The sequence below is a fragment of the Perca flavescens genome, chromosome 22, assembly GCF_004354835.1.
Source record: "Perca flavescens isolate YP-PL-M2 chromosome 22, PFLA_1.0, whole genome shotgun sequence".
Lineage (NCBI taxonomy): Eukaryota > Metazoa > Chordata > Actinopteri > Perciformes > Percidae > Perca > Perca flavescens.
Window position 1 is genome coordinate 13,751,809 of NC_041352.1, and position 19,916 is coordinate 13,771,724.

Consider the following 19,916-nt stretch of genomic DNA (forward strand, 5'->3'; position numbering starts at 1 on the left):
TGCGAGCGCAGGCAGGTGCCCCAAATTGTCTCGGGTCAGTTTGTACTGTTTCCACTGCTGATTAGCCTTGGATTAGTTTAGTGTTACACCAGCAATGGCACCTGCCTGGAATCAGCAACACCATGTCATGCACTTGCTGTGCCCTCTGCCCTGACACCGGCAGACACTGCAAAGCCTGCAGAGAGTTTTCTTATCTCACACTGTTTAGTGTACATTTTGGAGCTGATTGGGCTGTATACGTAAATTTCAGTTCTTAATTCACTTATATTGCTATTTCTTTATCATAATGGCACACATTATTTGTTTAATTTGTCTCACCGGTTAAAATATCAGATGTCATTATTCCTACTGACTAGAATAGTAGCATAGACTTTTTGCCTGTGAAAGAATATTCTGTGTATAATCCTGGCATTTAAAACCCCTATGTGAAGCCAAACTTGTCAGTAATAGTATAGAATATCTTGGTTACTATTCTGATATGGCACAGCACGCTGGATAACATTTGGCTGCACAAGCAGTCCAGGACAAATATAAACCAAAACCTTATAAGAGTATCCTACCTTCATAGAAGCCATTTAACAAATTCCAGTGACAGCTATGATCCTGACCAGGCTGAAGAATCTACAATCATCTTGTTGATATTCAGCAAAGGCGGATGTACCATCTACTCTACGGGGAACATACTCCATATGGATTTACTGCAGCAGGACTGGGGTTGACAACAAAATAACACAACACATGCCAACCTGACCCTGGCATGTATTTCATTTTGGTCACTTTGCACCTTGGCCTGTTAAAAGCTTCCTGCTTATCGTCTGATTATCTTACTAGCCACTTCATATTGTTTCTCAAGTTTTTACAACTACTAAAGGTCAATTGGGCAGAAGAAAACAAGTCAAATTTAGCGGTGCGTAATGGAGGACCAAAGGTGTCATGGAAATGTTTATTGATTGTTTTAATGTTTTTTTTTTATTGTAAACATCTTTTTTATTTTATTTGACCTATATAGGGTACTTTATTCATTTGTAAGTTCTTTTAATCTGTTTTCATTTTATTTCTCATTTTAAATATAAGTTAACAATTTATTTTATTTTTATTGTTGTCGTAATTGGACACTAATCAGTGGAATGCTTAATGACCATTGCTATGACTCTTATTACAGTCCTCCATATAACGTGACCAGTTTGGACACAGTAATAACTAACTAGATTTTGAAACTACTACATTTGTTACATATCATGCTTTTTAAGGATTGATAATAAAACATTTAAGAGATGACAATCTGTTGAAAGATGACAATCTAAAGCCAGTAATAGTCAGGATTCTTATAGCCAATCGGGATCATTAGCAAAGAATAGACACTTTAAAACAAACCCCTCTATTTAGCATTTTAAAGCTGTATTAACGTTAAATAAATGTGTTTGTAACACAATAATGTCGTTACAAGCAGATGTAAGGACATTTTTTAGTCTTTACTTATGTATTTGTCAACAATTATGTCTTCATAGGATTTAAACCCGACAATGACTAATTACATGTAAATAAACAGTTAAGAAATGCTTTTCACCACATTGTAACATGTATTAATGTGTGTAATCATATGTCTATGTCTATTCATGATTACACATTCTACATGTTTGACTTGATTTACAACATGGTGTATGTGAGAATTGGCATTTGGCATGGACATACAGTATAGACAAATCTGGCAAATAGCCTACCCGCTACATGAAAGCAATCATGTTTATATTTAACTCCAAGCCTCCACCTTCTGACTAAAATAAAAATAAAACTTGCTTGTGCTTCTAAAATTGGATTAAGGCTTGTAAGCAGTGAGGGGATATCATTGCCCAGCGTTTTTTTTAAAACCGTTGCTAAGACATCAGTATTAAGCAGATCCCCTTTCAATGCCTCGCATAGCTATCTTAGCTTAGCGTCACTTCATCTGTTATATTTACACAAACAAATCTCAGTCGTAAAACCATAAAACTATCACTCTGTCATCTAAAGTAAACAATTATGAAGTAAACATGTAGCTCCCATGTGTTGTTTTTTAACATACTGTAAGACTTTTCATGTCCTGTGTAATATAAAGACAAATGTGAGTTACAGTCAGGGTTTTATCACAGGGGTCTGTAGGGGGAGTCATTATAGTTCAAACAAGCGAGGCCTCAACACAGAGCATTAGCCTCCAGCTATTGAAAGTAAATGGTTGTCACGTCCAATTATCTGTCTGTTACCATTCAGGGTTCATCCTGTGTGGAGTAGAGGCAATAAACTAACACTGTTATGTAGGAACATGTAAAGGTTAATTTTATGATTTGGAAGATGTTTCTTTCCTGTGCACCATTTTCTGCTTGTGATGCGGTTATGAGCAAAGCACTTTGTCTTAATGGTTGCATAAGTTGGTGGCTTTGAATATGTATTGTATTGCTTTGGTGACTCAGAGTGCATTGTGTTGGTACTCTGGCTGCTGTAGCTATAATTTTCAGAAACATTTTTTAAGATATTTTTGGGGCATTTTAGGCCTTTATTTCCGACAGGACAACTTAAACTTGAAAGGGGAGAGAGCGGGGGGAATGACATGCAGCAAAGGCAGGTCAAAGTTGAACCTGTGGTCGCTGCATCGATGACTAAGCCTCTTTATATTTACTGGGTGAGCTACCCAGGCGCCCATTTTCAGAATTTTTTTTGATGAAATACATAAAAGCTTCTTTTCTCTGTGACTATATTTCCTATTGGTAAACAGCTCTGCTACTTGCGCATCTTTTTTATCCAAGAAACACATGATCAAGAGACTCCACCACTGTGTTTAGGTACGCAAGGGGTATAACTTTGTTTTTGTGAAGTTGTCCTTGAGTGAGTACTTTTGCAATGCCAATGTTCGCCATTAGCTTGGAATTAGATTAATTGAAGGACTTAACAATTTGCCAGATGTTATGACGAGCAACATGAGAATTGCAGGGCACTGTGACTTGCTGCAGGCAAAAGGGACACTACACTCAAATTCAATGTGACAAGCCTTTCCCTCTTTTCAGAGAAGAAATGCCCAGAGACATTCTTCCCCCCTCTTTCCCTATCATGACTCAAATTCTGACCTGGTTTCATTTAGGGCCTCTTCAACGAAGCTATTGTACTTTTCATAAATGTATTGACATTTGACCGACTCATATTGAAACTGGTGGTATTAAGAAAAAATTGAGGTATGCTAGTTCATTATTATTATTATTATTATTATTATTTACAAATTATTGTGAGGCCTACTTATCTACCATACCATACCCACCTTTACATTACTTTTTATCTTTAATAATAAGCTAAAATAGGGTAAATGTTTAAACCACATAGGAACTAACTAAACATCATTGTATCTGCACATTTGCAAAGCTCTAATAATGTAAACCATGCTGAATGTAACACATTTGACTGTAAGATGTCAAACACCAACATTTAATTAGACTAACAAGCATAAAGATGGACAAGTGCCTTTTCTAGCAAGTTGACTACATCCCACCATTTCCAGAATGGCCTGTGTGCAAGCAAGTGTGATCTGAGAATACAGTTGATGTGTTAAAAGGATGGATGATGTCACTTTGCATGACTAGATTGTTTGAATGCATTGCATTATATGTGTGTTAAGGAAGCCCTGTTCTAAGGGGCCAACAGCAGCCTCCCAAAAATAGAGCTAAGAGCAGCAGCTGCAGCAGGGTGAGTCGTTTCAGAGAGACATCAAAGCGGCTGCCGCCACCCGCCCGCTCTGATCATAAGCACTAATGGTGTAATAGGGGACTGGAAGGTCAGTGATTGTTTTTGGTTGTGTGTGTGTGTGTGTGTGTGTGTGTGTGTGTGTGTGTGTGTGTGTGTGTGAGTCAACAGGCAACATGGGCAGTCAACAGGCAGGAGGCTACTGGAACTTTCTGGAACACAAACTGGCAGCATAGCTAAGCCTGGTATGACTGTAAGACAAATACCAGGTCAGGTGTCACCTTTGCAGAGAACACCATTGACATCTGTTGTAGCAATGAGCACAGCCAATTAAACAAGTCTGAATAAAATTGCTCTCCTTTGTCCCACCAGTTGTAGATCCTTAATATCTGTGTGTAAATTAACAACAGTATAATCAATCAATCAATCAAACTGTATTCATAGAGCACTTTAAAACAACCAAACTTGACCAAAGTGCTGTACAGAAGAACAAATAAAAGACATAGAATACATAACTCACACAGGCATAAAATACAAATGAAACAAATTAAGAGACATAAAACATGAGAAAACAACCATACAATAAAAACAATAAAAATCAAAATGTCAATGTCAGGTGTTAAAGGCCAAGGAGAAAAGGTGGGTTTTAAGAAGAGATTTAAAAACAAACAGTGAAGAGGCCTGTCCAATGGGCAGAGGCAGATCGTTCCACAGTATAAGGGGAAATTCTTTACCGTCGTCTTCTATGAGGAGCATGAAAGCGCCTCTGGGTCAAACGACACAATTTACAAGCAAGCGCAGTAGTCTACTCTTAGTGTCACAGCTCAGATAACTCTGCGTCCATATGGACACCTCAGATTTCAACAGTCATCACTTTTCCTGCAGGACAGAACTCCAGGCAGGATCAGGCCAAAGTCACATTCTGAACCTGACCGTGACTACAGTGTGTGCCCACGTCTCATCTGTCTCTGATCTATGGCAGACACCTCTTTACTTTTTAGAAGAGACTTTATGAGCTGTAATGGTTGGTTTGCTGATACAAACAACACACTTATTTATCTAGTTTTGATGATGTGGGTCTTTTGGACGACCCTGCAAGGTTAACATTATTTACACAGGTGAAAACTCTTACTTTTGTGATCAAAATAATGTACAATATGGTGAATTGATTGATTTCTACTAACTGGACTTTGTAAAGTAGGCTATATGATAGCATTGCATGCCTTCTCTCCCTCGCTCTCCCGCTGTCATTCTTTCTTGAATCCAGATTTATGGGCCTGCAGAATGTCTCTGTCATGTCCAATCAGCACCTGCTCTCGCTCATCACAGCTAGTGGACACAGTCAGGGAGAGTAACCATTGACATATGAGAGTAACCCTGGAACACAGGCGCCCTCTATAGGCTAACAGGACAATCTCATCTCTTCATGGATGGTCTGTAAAGTAGTTTCAATTTTGAAGTCATCTCAGCTCTTTATTAAAAACGCTTATCCTTATTTCCCCCATCTTATATAACCGTATAGTGACACTGACTGAGAGGAGATGTTATGCTCATTATCCAGAAATAGCCTCTGCTTTGCACGTTACTTTTTCTCTTACTCATTTTGTGATTACAACTGACGTGATTTTATAAAAACGTGTTGTCTCCTTGGAAATCAAAAATAATATTCAAATAAAACAGAATTTATAATTTCCAAATGTACATTACGATGGGCACGATATGCAGTAAAGCGGACCGTTTCTCTATTTAAATAAGATTCTACGGAAGAGCTTTATCGCGGACGGACGGCCGGGTGTTCGTCTTAACTAGTTCCGGGTATCAACAGCCTGGTGGCTAACTTTAGCTTAAACGCAATCTCCACTCCTCAGTCTATTACAGAGTGGTAAGAAACAGTGTTATGTTCTGTGATTACAAGTTGTTGTTTGTTAGTGTGTCCCGGGCTGTTTATCCGATGTGAATGTTAAACCCTAAACAACCGATATAAGAAATTTCAACGTTATCGTTCGTTTGGCAAGGCGTTAGCTTGCTAGCTAACGCTAGCTAACGCTGACGGCTGCAAACTCGTTTATAACATTTTGGATAGAGAAAGAAATGACCACTAATCAAATATTAACCCGCATTAGAGCAGATCAGTTACAGCTGTACTTATTTAGATACATTTTAACGAAAGCCATGTAACATTGTTGTACATTACTATTCGCTATTTGTTTGATCAGGCTTAAGGTGACTGTTATTTTACACAACAGCAACTCAACCAGTTTCCAGCCTAGGCGACTTAATATTGTATGTTCGATGAGTACCGTTTTGTTACTTGTGTTTCTATGTTCCCTTTTAGGGTGAACAGAAATTCGGCAACAGGATGGGTGAGTGATAAGCTAATACATATTATTCTACCTTCCCAGATATTCTAAGGTTGTCATGTTTGCCAATTCAGTGTGTGTGTGTGTGTGTGTGTGTGTGTACTAGCAGAGGTCTCAATAGCAACCCATTTGGTTGTTTTCCAAAGTCACTACTATGGGTCAACTGGTACTTAAGCATTTGGCTTACACCTGTTTGAGATTGTCAGCATGTTTTGCTTCACAGACGGTGAAGAGAGAACCTACGGCGGCTGTGAAGGGCCAGACGCCATGTATGTGAAGTTGATCTCTTCAGATGGCCATGAATTTATTGTGAAAAGAGAACACGCCTTGACATCTGGCACTATCAAAGCTATGTTAAGCGGACCAGGTGAGGATTCAGGCAAATTAGTCAAAGTATAGAAAACAACTCTAATTTCTCCTAATGTTAAAATTAGAATACCTATGCACATGGACTAACTAAAGGTTATTTGCTTTAACTGAAATAATTTTATACCTGGTAAACTAGTAAAAATCAGCCATGGGAGCTGTCAGAAATAAGTGGGGGTTTAGTGCATGATGTTTTAAATCCAGACCGCAAACAAGACACCCATCAGTAACAAGTAGGTGTAATATGTCTGTAGATTTAAGTATTTCATTTTGTCAAGGTCGATTATTATGCCTGAACTTAAAGAGGTTTTATGGAATTTCTTACTATTCACATGAACGTGAATGATTTACCATCATGATATAAATTATGATTGATATTTCTGGGGAGAAGTAGCTGGGTTCGCTCTAAGATTTGCTAAATGTTGGCAGCCATAGATGGTTTACTCTTCCAAGAGCCTAATGAGAGACTGGGCAATAAACTAAGAATTGGAGGGTTGGGAAAGGAGTGTCAGAGCACTATGCTATACAAAAATATGTTCGCTTGGATCTTTTCAGGCAGTTGTGTTTTAATACCCAGCAAGCTGTATGTCTTGTGGAGTTGCGTAGCCTGAGATTATGTTTACTGGGCATTTAAAAAGTAGCTAAAATATACCTGAATCATTACTAATTATACCATATGCCCATTCTTTTAAGTGTAACCACACTCTGGCCTGCATACTATGAGGGTGTATAGGAAATGTGTACAGTGGTGATGCTGTGCTTGCTTTAGATTTAGATAGGCAGGACTCTGCTAGTTTAACATTATAATTAAGGTGTTTGTGTTTATTTAGTCAAGGTAATTCCACATGTCCAATTTGTGGCACTATGCTCCCCCATACAATGATTTTGTTTCTTTTTATGTTAGTGGGTAGCATCTTGCAGAATTATTCAGTTCGACAGCTAAATCCAGGATAGGATATTCAAATGGTATACTTTTAACATTACATGAATTAAAAGTTGTATGTCTTAATTCTTTTGTTTCTAACTCACGAAACCTACTGTAACCCTCTATCTGCAGGTCAATTTGCTGAGAATGAAACCAACGAAGTGAACTTCAGGGAGATTCCGTCTCATGTCCTGTCCAAGGTCTGCATGTACTTCACCTACAAGGTCCGTTACACCAACAGCTCCACAGAAATACCTGAATTCCCCATCGCACCGGAGATCGCACTGGAACTGCTCATGGCTGCAAACTTTTTGGATTGCTAAAGTTACAGAAAAAAATGTAGCAGCTTAAAACAGTTTTAGATTTTTTTTGAATATTTAAATTGTTTTGCCATTTACTTATATGAGACATGCTATGTGACCATGTTAAACTTTTCTTTTTTTTTTTTTTTTTTTTTTTTTTTGCACCTGGCTTTCTGTCATAGTTTTTATTAGTATTAAAGGATTTCATTTTAATGTAATAAATGGATATGGCAGGCTGCATCACCTGGATTTCATTTTAATGTAATAAATGGATATGGCAGGCTGCATCACCTGTCCCAGAATGTGATAAATGTGCCCCCACCCCATAAACGTTTCCTCACCTCTCCAGATTAATAAAGACCTGTTTGGTGAGCACACTTTATTGCCAGTTGCTGTCTCACTATGCATGTTCCATATGAAGTACAGGTGACTTTAAATACCACTTTCACAAAGACCAGCATCATGCTTTTATTGTGCTTTTTTTTTTTCTGGCCTGAGTAAAACCCAAAATGTTTGAAAGACCTGGGGTTAGAATTAACAGGGAGGAGATCTTTCTTGGAAAAAGTTCTTTATACTCACCTGCTAGGGATGTTTGGATGGGATAGATACCTAGTAGAAGATTGTTGAGTTCTCTGTTAGGACAATATTGCTGCAGCAGGGAAACTTGACCACCTCAAGGCTTATACATTGAAGTCTAATTAATACATATTGGTAGCCTGGAAATCCAGACCCAAATCCTAAAGGTTAAGGGTCTGGCATCGAGTAATGAAAATGGCCCAACCTGAGGGTTGGCACCAAGCATGCATTTGAAAATCTCACTGCACGCAATTGGATAACATTACGACCACTCACAACAATACACAGGGTGACGTATCCAGAACCCCATACGCTTAGCTACCAGCGGAGCTAACTGGTAGATTAAACTGTCGTCATCTGTTTAGCTCGCCTCTGGCCCGCCTACATCAGATATACCGATGTGATTGGTGCAGCTCGGCTACAAGGGCATAGTTAATCAGCATAATTACCATAGACAGTACATAAAGATCATTACTCAATGCCAGAGTGACTCGCTGAGCAAATTCAAAATGTTCACTCGCGAGAACTCTGGATTTCCAGGTTAACATGTTGGCAAAATGGTAGTCAATAATTTGGGTATATTGTGAGCCCGTAAATATTCAAGTAATTAGGGCTGATTATTGGGTATATGTTACATGTTTCAGAAGCTATGGACATGATATTTCATGTGTGCCCTCTTCTGATATAGAGAGTGAAAATTAAATGGCATTAGGATCAATCAAATTAGACAAAATGACAAGATCGTATAATTCTAAATAAGTCCTTAAACAAATATCAGCAAATGCTTAATTGTGGTTACATGTTACTGGATGGTATACTGTAATGCTGAGTCTATTTTACACTATTATCTGTCTTAAGGTGCTCCTTGTGTCAAACTTCAGCTCATATCACATCTTAGTCAACCTTGGCAAATGAGAGGTTTATTTTTTTCTTGCAGAAACCTTAGGAGGCATAGTCAAATTACAGTTCAGTTGAATAAAATGTTCTGAACTTTGCTGACAGATAAATGATTATACTTCCCGTGGTTTAGACAATCTGGCTTGTACAAAGGGGAATGAAAAGATATGACATTTAACAAAACAAGTTAATACATATTTAAAAGATATTCATTTATCACACAAGTGTATTAGGAGATGCTGTAATAAAAGGCTTAATCTATATAAAATGTACTTGGTTACTTACTTATATGGTTAACGGGAGTGTTCTTTTAATATCTCACTTCCAGTTAATTATTTTCCTGAAAGACAAACATGAAAACATTGTTTTGTATAACTGGATGTCAGGCAGGTCATTATTTCTTTTCCCCAACCTTTATTGAAAAACATTTCAATATACATTTCAGACCAATGCTCTGAGTCAGAGAAACAAGAATCTGACTTTAAATAAATAAATAAATGAAAATAATAATGAAAAAAAACATAGTTTTATAACTTTTTTAAGAGTTTATAAGTTTGAGAATCTTGTCTTATTCTTTGAATTCACATGAAAACAGTGAAATTTGTGGTAACTTGTTATTTTGCATTTATGTACTGTAGGTACACTTAACCACATATAATCACTACGTTTACAGTGAATTCAATAATTTTCATATTCAAAATGTAAAATGACTTTTTTTGCATGTCATTTTTATGTTATTAATTTTACACAATATATAATCTGTTATTCGAGTCCAAAAAAGTGACTGAATGTATGCTATGGTAAAAAACACAAATGACATTCTTTTAAAAAGGCCTATCCATAGATATAAAACAAGGCCTAGCTAACGATGAGCAGAGGTCATTGACCTACATGACCTCAGTGGATTTGAACACCATATTTATTTTTTATTTGATACAATTCTGTTATAAAGCAGCAAAATAGTCAATAAACGACATGAAATTAGATGCCCGAGGTAAAAATAAAATAAAGTGAACATCGGAGGATTGTTTTCCTCTGTCAAAACAACTTGTGTCACGTGACCGCCTGACGTTCTGTCCTCCACTCTGCGCTGATGCAGGGGGTTTCCATCATGGCGTCGATGCAGGTAAGAATACAATTGACAGCGTTAGCAAATTTACAGTTTACCTGACCTTCAGCCTTGTTTTTCCTGGTAGTTTATTCACCACTTCACTTACGTACATGTATTTGTTTGAATTACTGATGACATTAAAGTAAAAGCGACGACATTGGTTCTAAACTGTTCCGGTTTAGCTCTTGGTGTTATTGCTATAGCAATACAACTAACGTTAACGTTAGCATCATCAACAGCACCATGGCAAGCATAGGAACCAGCTTCGTGGATATATATTGATGACTGGTGATGTATTTTAATCGCAACAACACATAGATGATAATTCAAGGAATAGGAGGTTAGGAGTTTAAGTTCATTCTAATATTTTAAATGAGTGCTAGCTGCTATTTGGCTGGCGTTGACGTTAGCTAACGAGACGGTGCGCAGATTGACCAGTTCTAGTTTCCTCTCGAGTGGAACAGGTGCATCGCTTTTCTTAAGATAGCTGTATCGAGATCTAAGAAAAAATATAAAGCCAACTTCATAAATTATTCTACTTATGAACTGGATTTGTTGCTTATGTGTAACACCTATCGTTTACAAAGTGTTAGCTTATGTTCAAGGTAAACGAGTCACATCAGTCAGGGTGGACGTGCTTTAGATAGCTACATTTACACTTAATAATAATAATACATTTTATTTTAGGGCGCCTTTCAGGTCATCCAAGGTTGCCTTACAGTGCATTAAAAACCGTAATCATACAGGTAAAAACAATGAAACATTTAAAAAAGACACCAGCACAGACAATGGAAAAACAAAAGACATATAGGTGAGCAGACGTGTGTAGGAGAGGAAATCAGAAACTTAAAAACTGTGGGGCTAATATATATATATATATATATATATATATATATATATATATATATATATATATATATATATAAAGGGAATCGGGCAAAGTGGTTGGGTTTAGAGTGAGTAGGCCAGTTTGAACAGGTGAGTTTCGAGGTGGGATTTGAACTTAGCGATGTAACGCTAGCTAGCTATATAGATACATTATAAATCCAAACATTATTGATATTTTACGGTAGCTTGGTTATTAATCTCTTAATAAAATGAAGGAACAAGTAGGCAATGTTTTCTTTACACGCCATTATTTTTATTGACTTAACCACTGCCATTTTTTTTTTCACGGTTTGTATATAGTAGTCATACATTTCAACTTTTCTGAGTGTTGTAGAAACCCAAACACATTCTCTCCAACAGAAAAGGCTACAAAAGGAATTATTAGCCCTGCAAAATGATCCACCCCCAGGAATGACGCTTAACGAAAAAAGTGTACAGAACACCATTACGCAGTAAGTATTTTTAGATTTTTTATTTCGCGTGATTTACTTGATTAAACTCGGCAGCATTTTCTAACACAGTAAACATTAGGACACTAGTCGTGGTCATTGAATACAGTTTGCATTTATGAATTAACACAAATCCAATGTGGCTTTCTAAAATGGCATGTTTCATCAATATGAGAGGGCAGTGGCATGGAAATGTCTGTTGCAGTGATAGGAGGGATTGAGACGCAAAGCTGTCGTAGCATCAGCAGCGACTGCTGAGGAAGAATCGGGGTCATTCCAGTGACTGGCAGCTCTGGACCCTTAGAGTGTCTCTAATGCACAGTGTCACTATTCATCCTCATAAAATATTTAACAGATGGCATGCAAGAGTTGGGCTAGGGTAGCAAGGAACAGAAGCTGTTAAACTGACCTTTCTGTCTGGGTGACTTGGTGTTCCCTTAAACTCCCATGATTATGTTAACTGAATGAGTCAAATTGTGTCTGATAAGCACTAAGGATGAACTGAGTTGTAGTCCTGTAAAATGATTCGAGACAAATCTCTGGCTGTCATTCAGATGTCTTTCAGCTGCAGGCTCGCACGGCAACATTGACTTTGAAGTTACTACCTGGTCAAAATCATTGATAGGCATATTTGCCGTCTTAAAGAGGCAATACATGTTCCAGAGCTTTTGGTTAGTCGATTTGTAAAAAAAAAAATAAATAAATCAAAGCTCCATTACAATGGAACCTCCCTCATTAGATAACAATTTCTTGGTCAGACAGAATGAATGTTCTGTGTTTTGCATGACTGAAAAGTCTGTGAACCAGTTCAGCCAGCTGCCTCGTGTACTGTTTTCCAGGTTTGAGATATGTAAGGGCGTGCCCTTTTGTCTGTGACATTGAAAGATCTGTTGAGCCTGGGTTTATTTTTTTGTCATGCTGACTGACAGTAGTGGGGAATTACCTGTTTTTATCAAGCGTGTCCTAGTGGAGAAAGATACAAATAGTCTGTTCCTGCTTGACATTCAAGTTAACCTTATCCTTTTTTTTTTTTTTTTTTTTTTTTTTTAAACAAACATGAAAAGAAAAAGATCTGCGTGTGACCGTGATAAGGTGACCATGTGTTTTTAATTTGTAAGCTTTTGCTTATAGTACACATTGTCTCTCTGTGCTGCACATTAGATTACAATGTCTTTCAGATGACTGTGTGATTCATGCAGTTGTGGTAATGCGTCAGCCATTGCAAACATGAAACTTGCTGCTTTAAAGCACTGCAGAGTTTCTCAGATGTGAACTCTGTTTGTTTTTTTTCTCCCCCACTTTAACTAAATGGCTCGGTGTTATTTTTGTTGCCTGGATCATATGATCACCAGGCTATTGGGAATTTGAGCAAGTTAAGCATCATGTCCTTGGAGTCCTTGGCTGTGATCAGTGTAGGTTGCATCAGGTGTAACTCAGCATCATGTGCAGTGATACTGGCTCCCTCTAAGCTTTACTTCCTGAGGAAAAATGGAGCTCCATTCAGACGCTGACCGTTGGACTTTCTAAGGGTGACATTTTAAACAGGGCTGACCTCGTGTGTAGGCCTGAATGATCATGTGCTCGAGGCTAGATTTGAAAGAGACACAGGGCTGTAAACCCGCCACAGTCAGCCACAACAGCCACAAGTCTCTTTGGTGACCTATCTGCTAACTGCTTGCTTAGAAGAAATTAGGCCAGAGATTGTGATGCTGCCATCAGTGTTCCTTTTGCTTCTCCGCTGAGCAGACAATCCCCATAAATATTCTGCACTGGACTTAACCCTTGTGTTGACTTCGGGTCACATTGACCCGTTTTTAAATTTTTGTTTTAAATCAGAAAATATGGGACGTAGAATTTTTTTTTTTTTCTTTCAAGGTTGACGGGAAGACAACACAAGGGTTAAATATTTGGCTTTTTCTTTAGCCTCTGGGTTATGGCCATCGAAGTATATTGAGGAGGTAGACTGTCCTTCATCCCAAAGACCCAGAATCAAGGCCCTGTGTTTGCAGTCATCTCCCATTCTGAGCAAGACATTGAATCCCTCCCAGCTTAGTCAGCACAGTCATGTAGCCAGGCTCCACAGCCGAAAATGGATTTTGTCCATAATCAATAGAGTATCACATTATTACAAAACCGCTGTCATAACCCAGCTGAATATTATGTCACTTGAAGGAGTCAGACTAAAAGCTTTTGATTACACACTACTGCAGCATTGGCAGATCACATTTTCTATGATCCTTTTCTAATGATAATGAGATGTGATGCATGTGTGTTGTTCTGTACATGTTTCCAACTAATTTACTCCAAACTGATGAGATATAACATTCACAATGTTCTTAATCATTATTAAGTGAGAACAAGAGCCTACATTCATGCTAGCAGCTCTTTGGGGCTTAAGGCATTTACTGTGTTCATCATCTTAGTTGAGCATGCTACCGTGAGCTAATTAGCAGGTAACACAAAGGTACAGCTGAGGCTGATGGGATCATTAGTTTTGTATTGTATTTTGGTGATCAATAAAAATTACATTTACATTTTTTGCCAACCCATCCAATAGTTGTTGAGACGATTCCCTCAAAACTGCATGCCGATGTCATGGTGGCACTAGAGGATTGTTAGGATACATCATGGATGTTTCACATTTCATGGCAATCCATCCAATAGCTGTTGAGATGTTGCTGTCTGCACCAAACATTGCCATCGCTAGAGCCAAGCCACTAATGTGGCTAAAAGAACAACACCTCTGTATTGCATAAAACCATTTCTTCCCAAAGTAAAGGTTTGTTGAGTGTTTACCAGATATCATTTTGACAGGAGGAATTTCTTAACTCAGGTGTTACCTGCGCCATTATTTTGAAGATATTTTGCAACAGCCTTAAAGTTCTCACTGGGTGTAGAAAATAAAAAAAATAAAAAATCAACTGAACCATCTCTCTCAGTTGGTCTTAAACTTTTTACATTTCAGAGTGAACAGCTGAGTGCACTCAAACAATTAAAACCTCTTACTATCTAAATTTTGAGCGGAATCCAGTGACTCAGAAAACTAATAAAGCTCTGGATTAAGGACTCAAAACAGGGCCGTAACAGTAGCCTAAACTGTTTACATTTTGGCTGAGTGTTGGGTGATAAGTATACTTTTTTTACTCTTTGTGCCTGAGTGACTTTTTTTAACATGTTTAAATATCGTTCTTCTCTTTTTAGGTGGATTGTAGACATGGAGGGAGCAACCGGTACACTGTATGAAGGGGAGAAATTTCAGCTGCTTTTCAAATTTAGTAGTCGATATCCTTTTGATTCACCTCAGGTAAGCACAAGTTGCTCTGCAGCCATATGTGTGTGTTTGTACGTGGGTAAATGTGAGGCTCGTTGTCTTGCTCTCAGCTTGAAAAGCGCTGTGTAAGTTCAGTCCGTTTACCATCTTGTCTCAAGGACCTAAACGTTTTCTGTCTGCTTCAAACAAGCTGCTTCTGTCGACACCAATGAACCAACAGACCTAGAGGCTGGTTCCATTTTTAGTTTCAACTATACTGCTGGTATTCCTAACCAAATAATGAAGTTCTTAACTATGGTTACCTAAACAGTTGTAAACAATCCTCTGTTTCCACTGGCTGGGTGCCTGCAATAATCACATGAAACACATCGGCTCTGCAGTTGTTGGTGGAATGAATCTCTACTTGGAAACACGAACCAGGACTCACTGACAGAGACACCAGTACAGAGCTCCCACTGAAGCCACAGTCAAAGGGATTAGTTTATCTCAACAATCTTGTGTCACTCATTAAGGGCCTGGCCATCTAAAAATAGAGAATGAGTAGGTAGAGAAAATTAGATAAACTCAGCTACTTAGCTGGTAGCCTCTCCAATAGGAAGGACAAGCTGTCATAGAGGCCCTCTGTTGGATTCCTCTTGTGGCCCCTGAGGGAACTTCAGTGTTGACAGCTACAGTGCATTACTGGCTGTGTGAGGAGCTTCAGTGGGAATTCAGAACAAAAACAAAACAAACATTGTGATCGTCGGCCTACTGGAACTGCATTAACAGCTTGTAGCTTCTGTTTCCTCTTGTACGTATTTCTGTTACATGGGAAAATCAGATTTTACTACCAAAACCTGACTCATTTGTTTTGTTTGCCACAGGCTGTGCACACAGCGATAGCAGCTCCTAATTTTTGCAATAGTTTTTAAACGTTGTCTTTTAGAGCTGTGTGTTCTTGGTTTTCTCACCATATATCATCCTGAGTCGCAATTGATTCGGTTTGTCCCCGGCTATTTGCTATATGATTTTATTACATGGTAAACGTGGCAATCAAGCCAAATGCACATTTTGGTCCCTGCCATTTTGCGTATGTGTATGAGTTTAAATTGATTTTGTTTTGCGTAGACTTGGAAATTACAGTTTTGAAACAAAGAAGCCCAAAGACAGTGGGTAGCTTCTTGCTTTCTTAAAGCGAAAATATGTATTAAAACTTCTGTTGCGCACACAGCAGGATACAAACATGAGTAGGGCAAGAGTAGCTGTAATATGCCATTGACATAGGAAAGAATGTATGTAGATGACCTACAGCACCTGTCTGCTCATGCTCAGACCTCCTGCGCTTCGTGTGTAGCCCATATTTCAGTAAATGTTTCAACTTTCTGTAAGAAGGGAGCTTTCAGTTGTCTTGATGTTTTACTTTCTGCTCCTATCTGTAACACTCGTCCTGTCACCCCCCCTGCCCCGTGATGCACTCTCCTGTGAGGCCCTCTCTGGTGCCGGACTGCCTCAACCCATTGTTAGCCTTCATTACCCACTCTGACCCCCCCCCCACCCCGGCCCTCTTCTCTCTACTCTAGCACCTCAAACTTATGTTCCTCTCTTCACATCACACTTCCTGTATCTTCCTGTTTAGCCATTTTACTGGCTAATATCCCCTAGAACATTTGTCTCCTTTTTTTTTGTTGTAAAACATGTCTCTTAGTCTACCATTCTCTCTTCCCGTCCCGGTCCCTCTGTCCTAATCCCAGAGCCTCATGTCGCTGTAGAGGGCTAAGCCTGAGCTTATACAGCAAGTCTCATTATTTTCTGTCATTAATGAAAGAAATCTCAACTTTGTGTGCGCTCTCCCAAGTTGTATCTTTGACCACCAAAGTCCTCCATCTTTTTGGCATCAAAAACACACCAACTTTTATAGGCTTGTTATTACGACTTACTCAGTGAATAATCCTAATAACCGCAGATTTGTCTTTCTTTGTTTCCCTGTTGCAGGTAATGTTCACAGGAGAGAATATACCTGTCCACCCACATGTGTATAGTAACGGTCACATTTGTCTATCTATTCTAACGGAAGATTGGTCGCCAGCCCTCTCAGTGCAATCAGTTTGTCTTAGCATTATCAGCATGTTGTCCAGCTGCAAAGAAAAGGTAGGGGGAAGCTGTAGTGGCACTTGGAGGGGACAAATGCAATGATTCATGTAAATGATATACTTGTTCAATGTTAAATCTAAATGCCCGTTTCTTTTTCTACAGAGACGACCGCCTGATAATTCCTTTTATGTAAGAACGTGTAACAAAAATCCAAAGAAGACAAAATGGTGGTATCACGGTGAGTATTTTCAACCTCAAACGGAGGACACGTGTAAAAGCAATTGTTTGTAAAAGTGCCGCCATTTAAATCGATTTTGTTTGCCTTCACAGATGATACATGCTAATGTACAAACTTTGTAATAAACGCAGAAGAAAGAAGTCCTACTGACATACGTTAAGCACTTTTTAATCATTCAGTCTTTGAACTCTGACCTTCGACTGGAACAATGGACACCATGCGCTGGAGGCTCTTACTGCATTCCCCCCCACGGGCAATTGGATGCATGTTTTAGGCGGCTGTATAATAAAGAACGAAAATAACGGAACGTTTTAGATGCACCCGAGATGGATAATTTTTTGCAAAAAGGTAGTAATGCAGCGAGCAAGTAAGGTGGATTTGTAGTGAGATAATTATAATTCCTGTTTTAAGATTATTATTGTTACTTTTTTGTTTGTCTATGGGTGCATTTTAAGGTCCTTGTGTTGTGCAATAATAACTGATGGATGCATGCTTGGGCCTACAAAGAGAAATCCAAATCTAAACGTTTTCTGGAAGGGATCTGACCATCATAACCCCAAGAAAATGCTTCATCCGTTTTGTTTGTTTTAAAATTATATGCACTGTGAAAGTATCTAGTTCATAAAGGCACTATTAGTACGTTATTTCCAACTTGCAGTTGTACTGTCAAGCAGTCCTCCGCTTATTTACCAGGTTAAAGGGTTTTAGTTTGTAACCACTGTAAGGATAAACAATTTTCTTCTTCATCTTCCAACTTGAGACCTGGTTGCAGCTCTTCCTGCTGCTGGACAATATGTCAGTACAGGTGGGAATTAAAGAGATATGACGATAGATCTCTCAGTCAGCAGATGACCTTAGAGTACGTCTCCTCGTGAAGTTGGGCTGAACTCGTGTAGTGTTCACTAGTCCAGCCTTGAAAATGCGCAGCAGTCTCGCTTCCATTTAAAGAATGTCTGTAAGAAAACATCGTTGCATGATTCATATTTATTTGTATGATACTGTTTTTTTATTTTTATTTTCATGCTTTAATCTTCTAAATGTTTAATTTTCAAATTAGTTCTTTTTTTGTACTGTTTTTTTTTTCACTTTGAGGGGGTTGTTTTGATGGGTCAGTATATTTTGGATTTATTTTAACTTTTTATTTGTTATTTAAATTAAATCTTTGTTTTTGATCTCCAGAATGGTAATGAATGACGAAAAGGAGAGTCTTAAAAGAAGCTGTAAAGCCGAGGCTTTTGTGCTCCCCCCCCACCCCCTCCCTGGTCAGAGTTTTGGCTCAGGTACTTTTTTCAATAAAGAGATCCCATTTAAAAAGATACTTATCAGATATTTTGAATTTACCTATATTTTCACCAAAAGAGACTGTTATGTTGTAAACTTATAACATGTCTGAAACTATTGTATATAAGTCTTTAAATTGTTTGATGTGAAAGAAATTAGTAGAGGATGCATTTACTTTATAGCAGAATGATAATAGGAGTGCTTCATTTCATTGGAAGTTAGTCTGCATCGTTTGCTAATTAGGATGTGTACAGTCAGCAACTAACACTACTGTTGGTACAAAACACAAGTTGAGTAGTTTTACAGTGGGGGTGCATGCAGTTTTAAACCCTACTTTGTGACAACTTTTAAGTCTTTCCATAACTTAGGAAATGGTTTATGGGATGGATATTACATACCTCACCTCTAGAGGTCTGTGTGGCTCTTTGTCATTTCAGACTGTAATCAGTCCATTCCTAAAGAAATGTTTATCGCCATCCAGTCAGAGATACTTGAATTTTCCATCTTGGCTTGTTTGTATTGCATTAGCTTTTTCCAGGGTCTAGCAGAGTTTCTCGAATGAACTTGAGTGAATGTGATGATACTCTATACTGTAGAGGAGATTACCACAGCACACTGCTATTAAAAAAAACTATATTGATAACTTAAAGACATCTATTTAACCAATGATTTTTTTTTTATTAACTTCATTGTAATGGTCTTGTCTGCTGTCACTTTGCTGTGGAAAAAAAGACAATAGGCCTGACAAAGATTGTGTAAATGCAGTCACAACAGCATTTGTGTGGGAGATGGGAAGCCATCACCCAGTGAGCAATAGATCAGAAGAGATTTGAAAATGTTGCGAGTGAAAATGTTACACAAGGTTTAAGATGTGACATGTTTTTGTTTTTTTCTTCTTTTCCTAGTTTTTTTTTTTTCCTTTTTTAATGTGGTTTAAACTCTTAGCTTGCAGGTTGTTGTGAGTGATCAACACTAATGAGGGTGTGTTATTTATATTTGAAATTTTCTTCTGGGATGTGCAAGCTCCATGTAATAGGTGCCTGTTCATTTTCATAATCAATAATAAAAGCAAAGATTCACTTTTATTCAACCTTGGTTTGCACAATGTATGAATATATAATGCTTCAGGGTTTTTTTTTTTTTTCCTGCAGTCTCTAAAAGCCTTTAATAGATTGTATGCTGATATGACTTAAAACTAAATACCACTACTCTAAAGGGAGTGTGGTGGATATATAAGGATGATGACTAACAAATTGGGAAAGAAAATCATGTGTTTGCCAAAAATACAGTAAGTCAGACACACGGAAATGATCAAATCTGTCGAGCAATCTGCACTGCAACACAAAACTTCTAATTTTAAGAATGATGTACCATCAACCATGTGAAATTAGTACGCCATCAGGTAGTCTTTATGAACATTTAATTTTGTACAAGCTAAAATTATTTAGGCTATTTAAGCACTATCAGTCACAATATG

At 38.1% G+C, this 19,916-nt stretch overlaps 2 protein-coding genes across 2 annotated transcripts; both read left to right on the forward strand.

Moving 5' to 3' along the window:
* Window positions 1-5,469: 5,469 nt before the first annotated feature.
* On the forward strand, window positions 5,470-8,035 carry eloca (elongin C paralog a). Its single transcript, XM_028569424.1, has 4 exons — window positions 5,470-5,587; window positions 6,041-6,068; window positions 6,289-6,432; window positions 7,489-8,035. Exons 2-4 carry the CDS (start codon window positions 6,065-6,067, stop codon window positions 7,677-7,679), a joined length of 339 nt encoding a protein of 112 aa, XP_028425225.1. The 5' UTR covers window positions 5,470-5,587; window positions 6,041-6,064; the 3' UTR covers window positions 7,680-8,035.
* A 2,120-nt stretch (window positions 8,036-10,155) lies between these two features.
* On the forward strand, window positions 10,156-19,529 carry ube2wb (ubiquitin conjugating enzyme E2 Wb). The gene is made up of 6 exons (XM_028569712.1): window positions 10,156-10,257; window positions 11,491-11,582; window positions 14,781-14,883; window positions 16,822-16,977; window positions 17,083-17,158; window positions 17,251-19,529. Exons 1-6 carry the CDS (start codon window positions 10,225-10,227, stop codon window positions 17,262-17,264), a joined length of 474 nt encoding a protein of 157 aa, XP_028425513.1. The 5' UTR covers window positions 10,156-10,224; the 3' UTR covers window positions 17,265-19,529.
* Window positions 19,530-19,916: the final 387 nt, after the last annotated feature.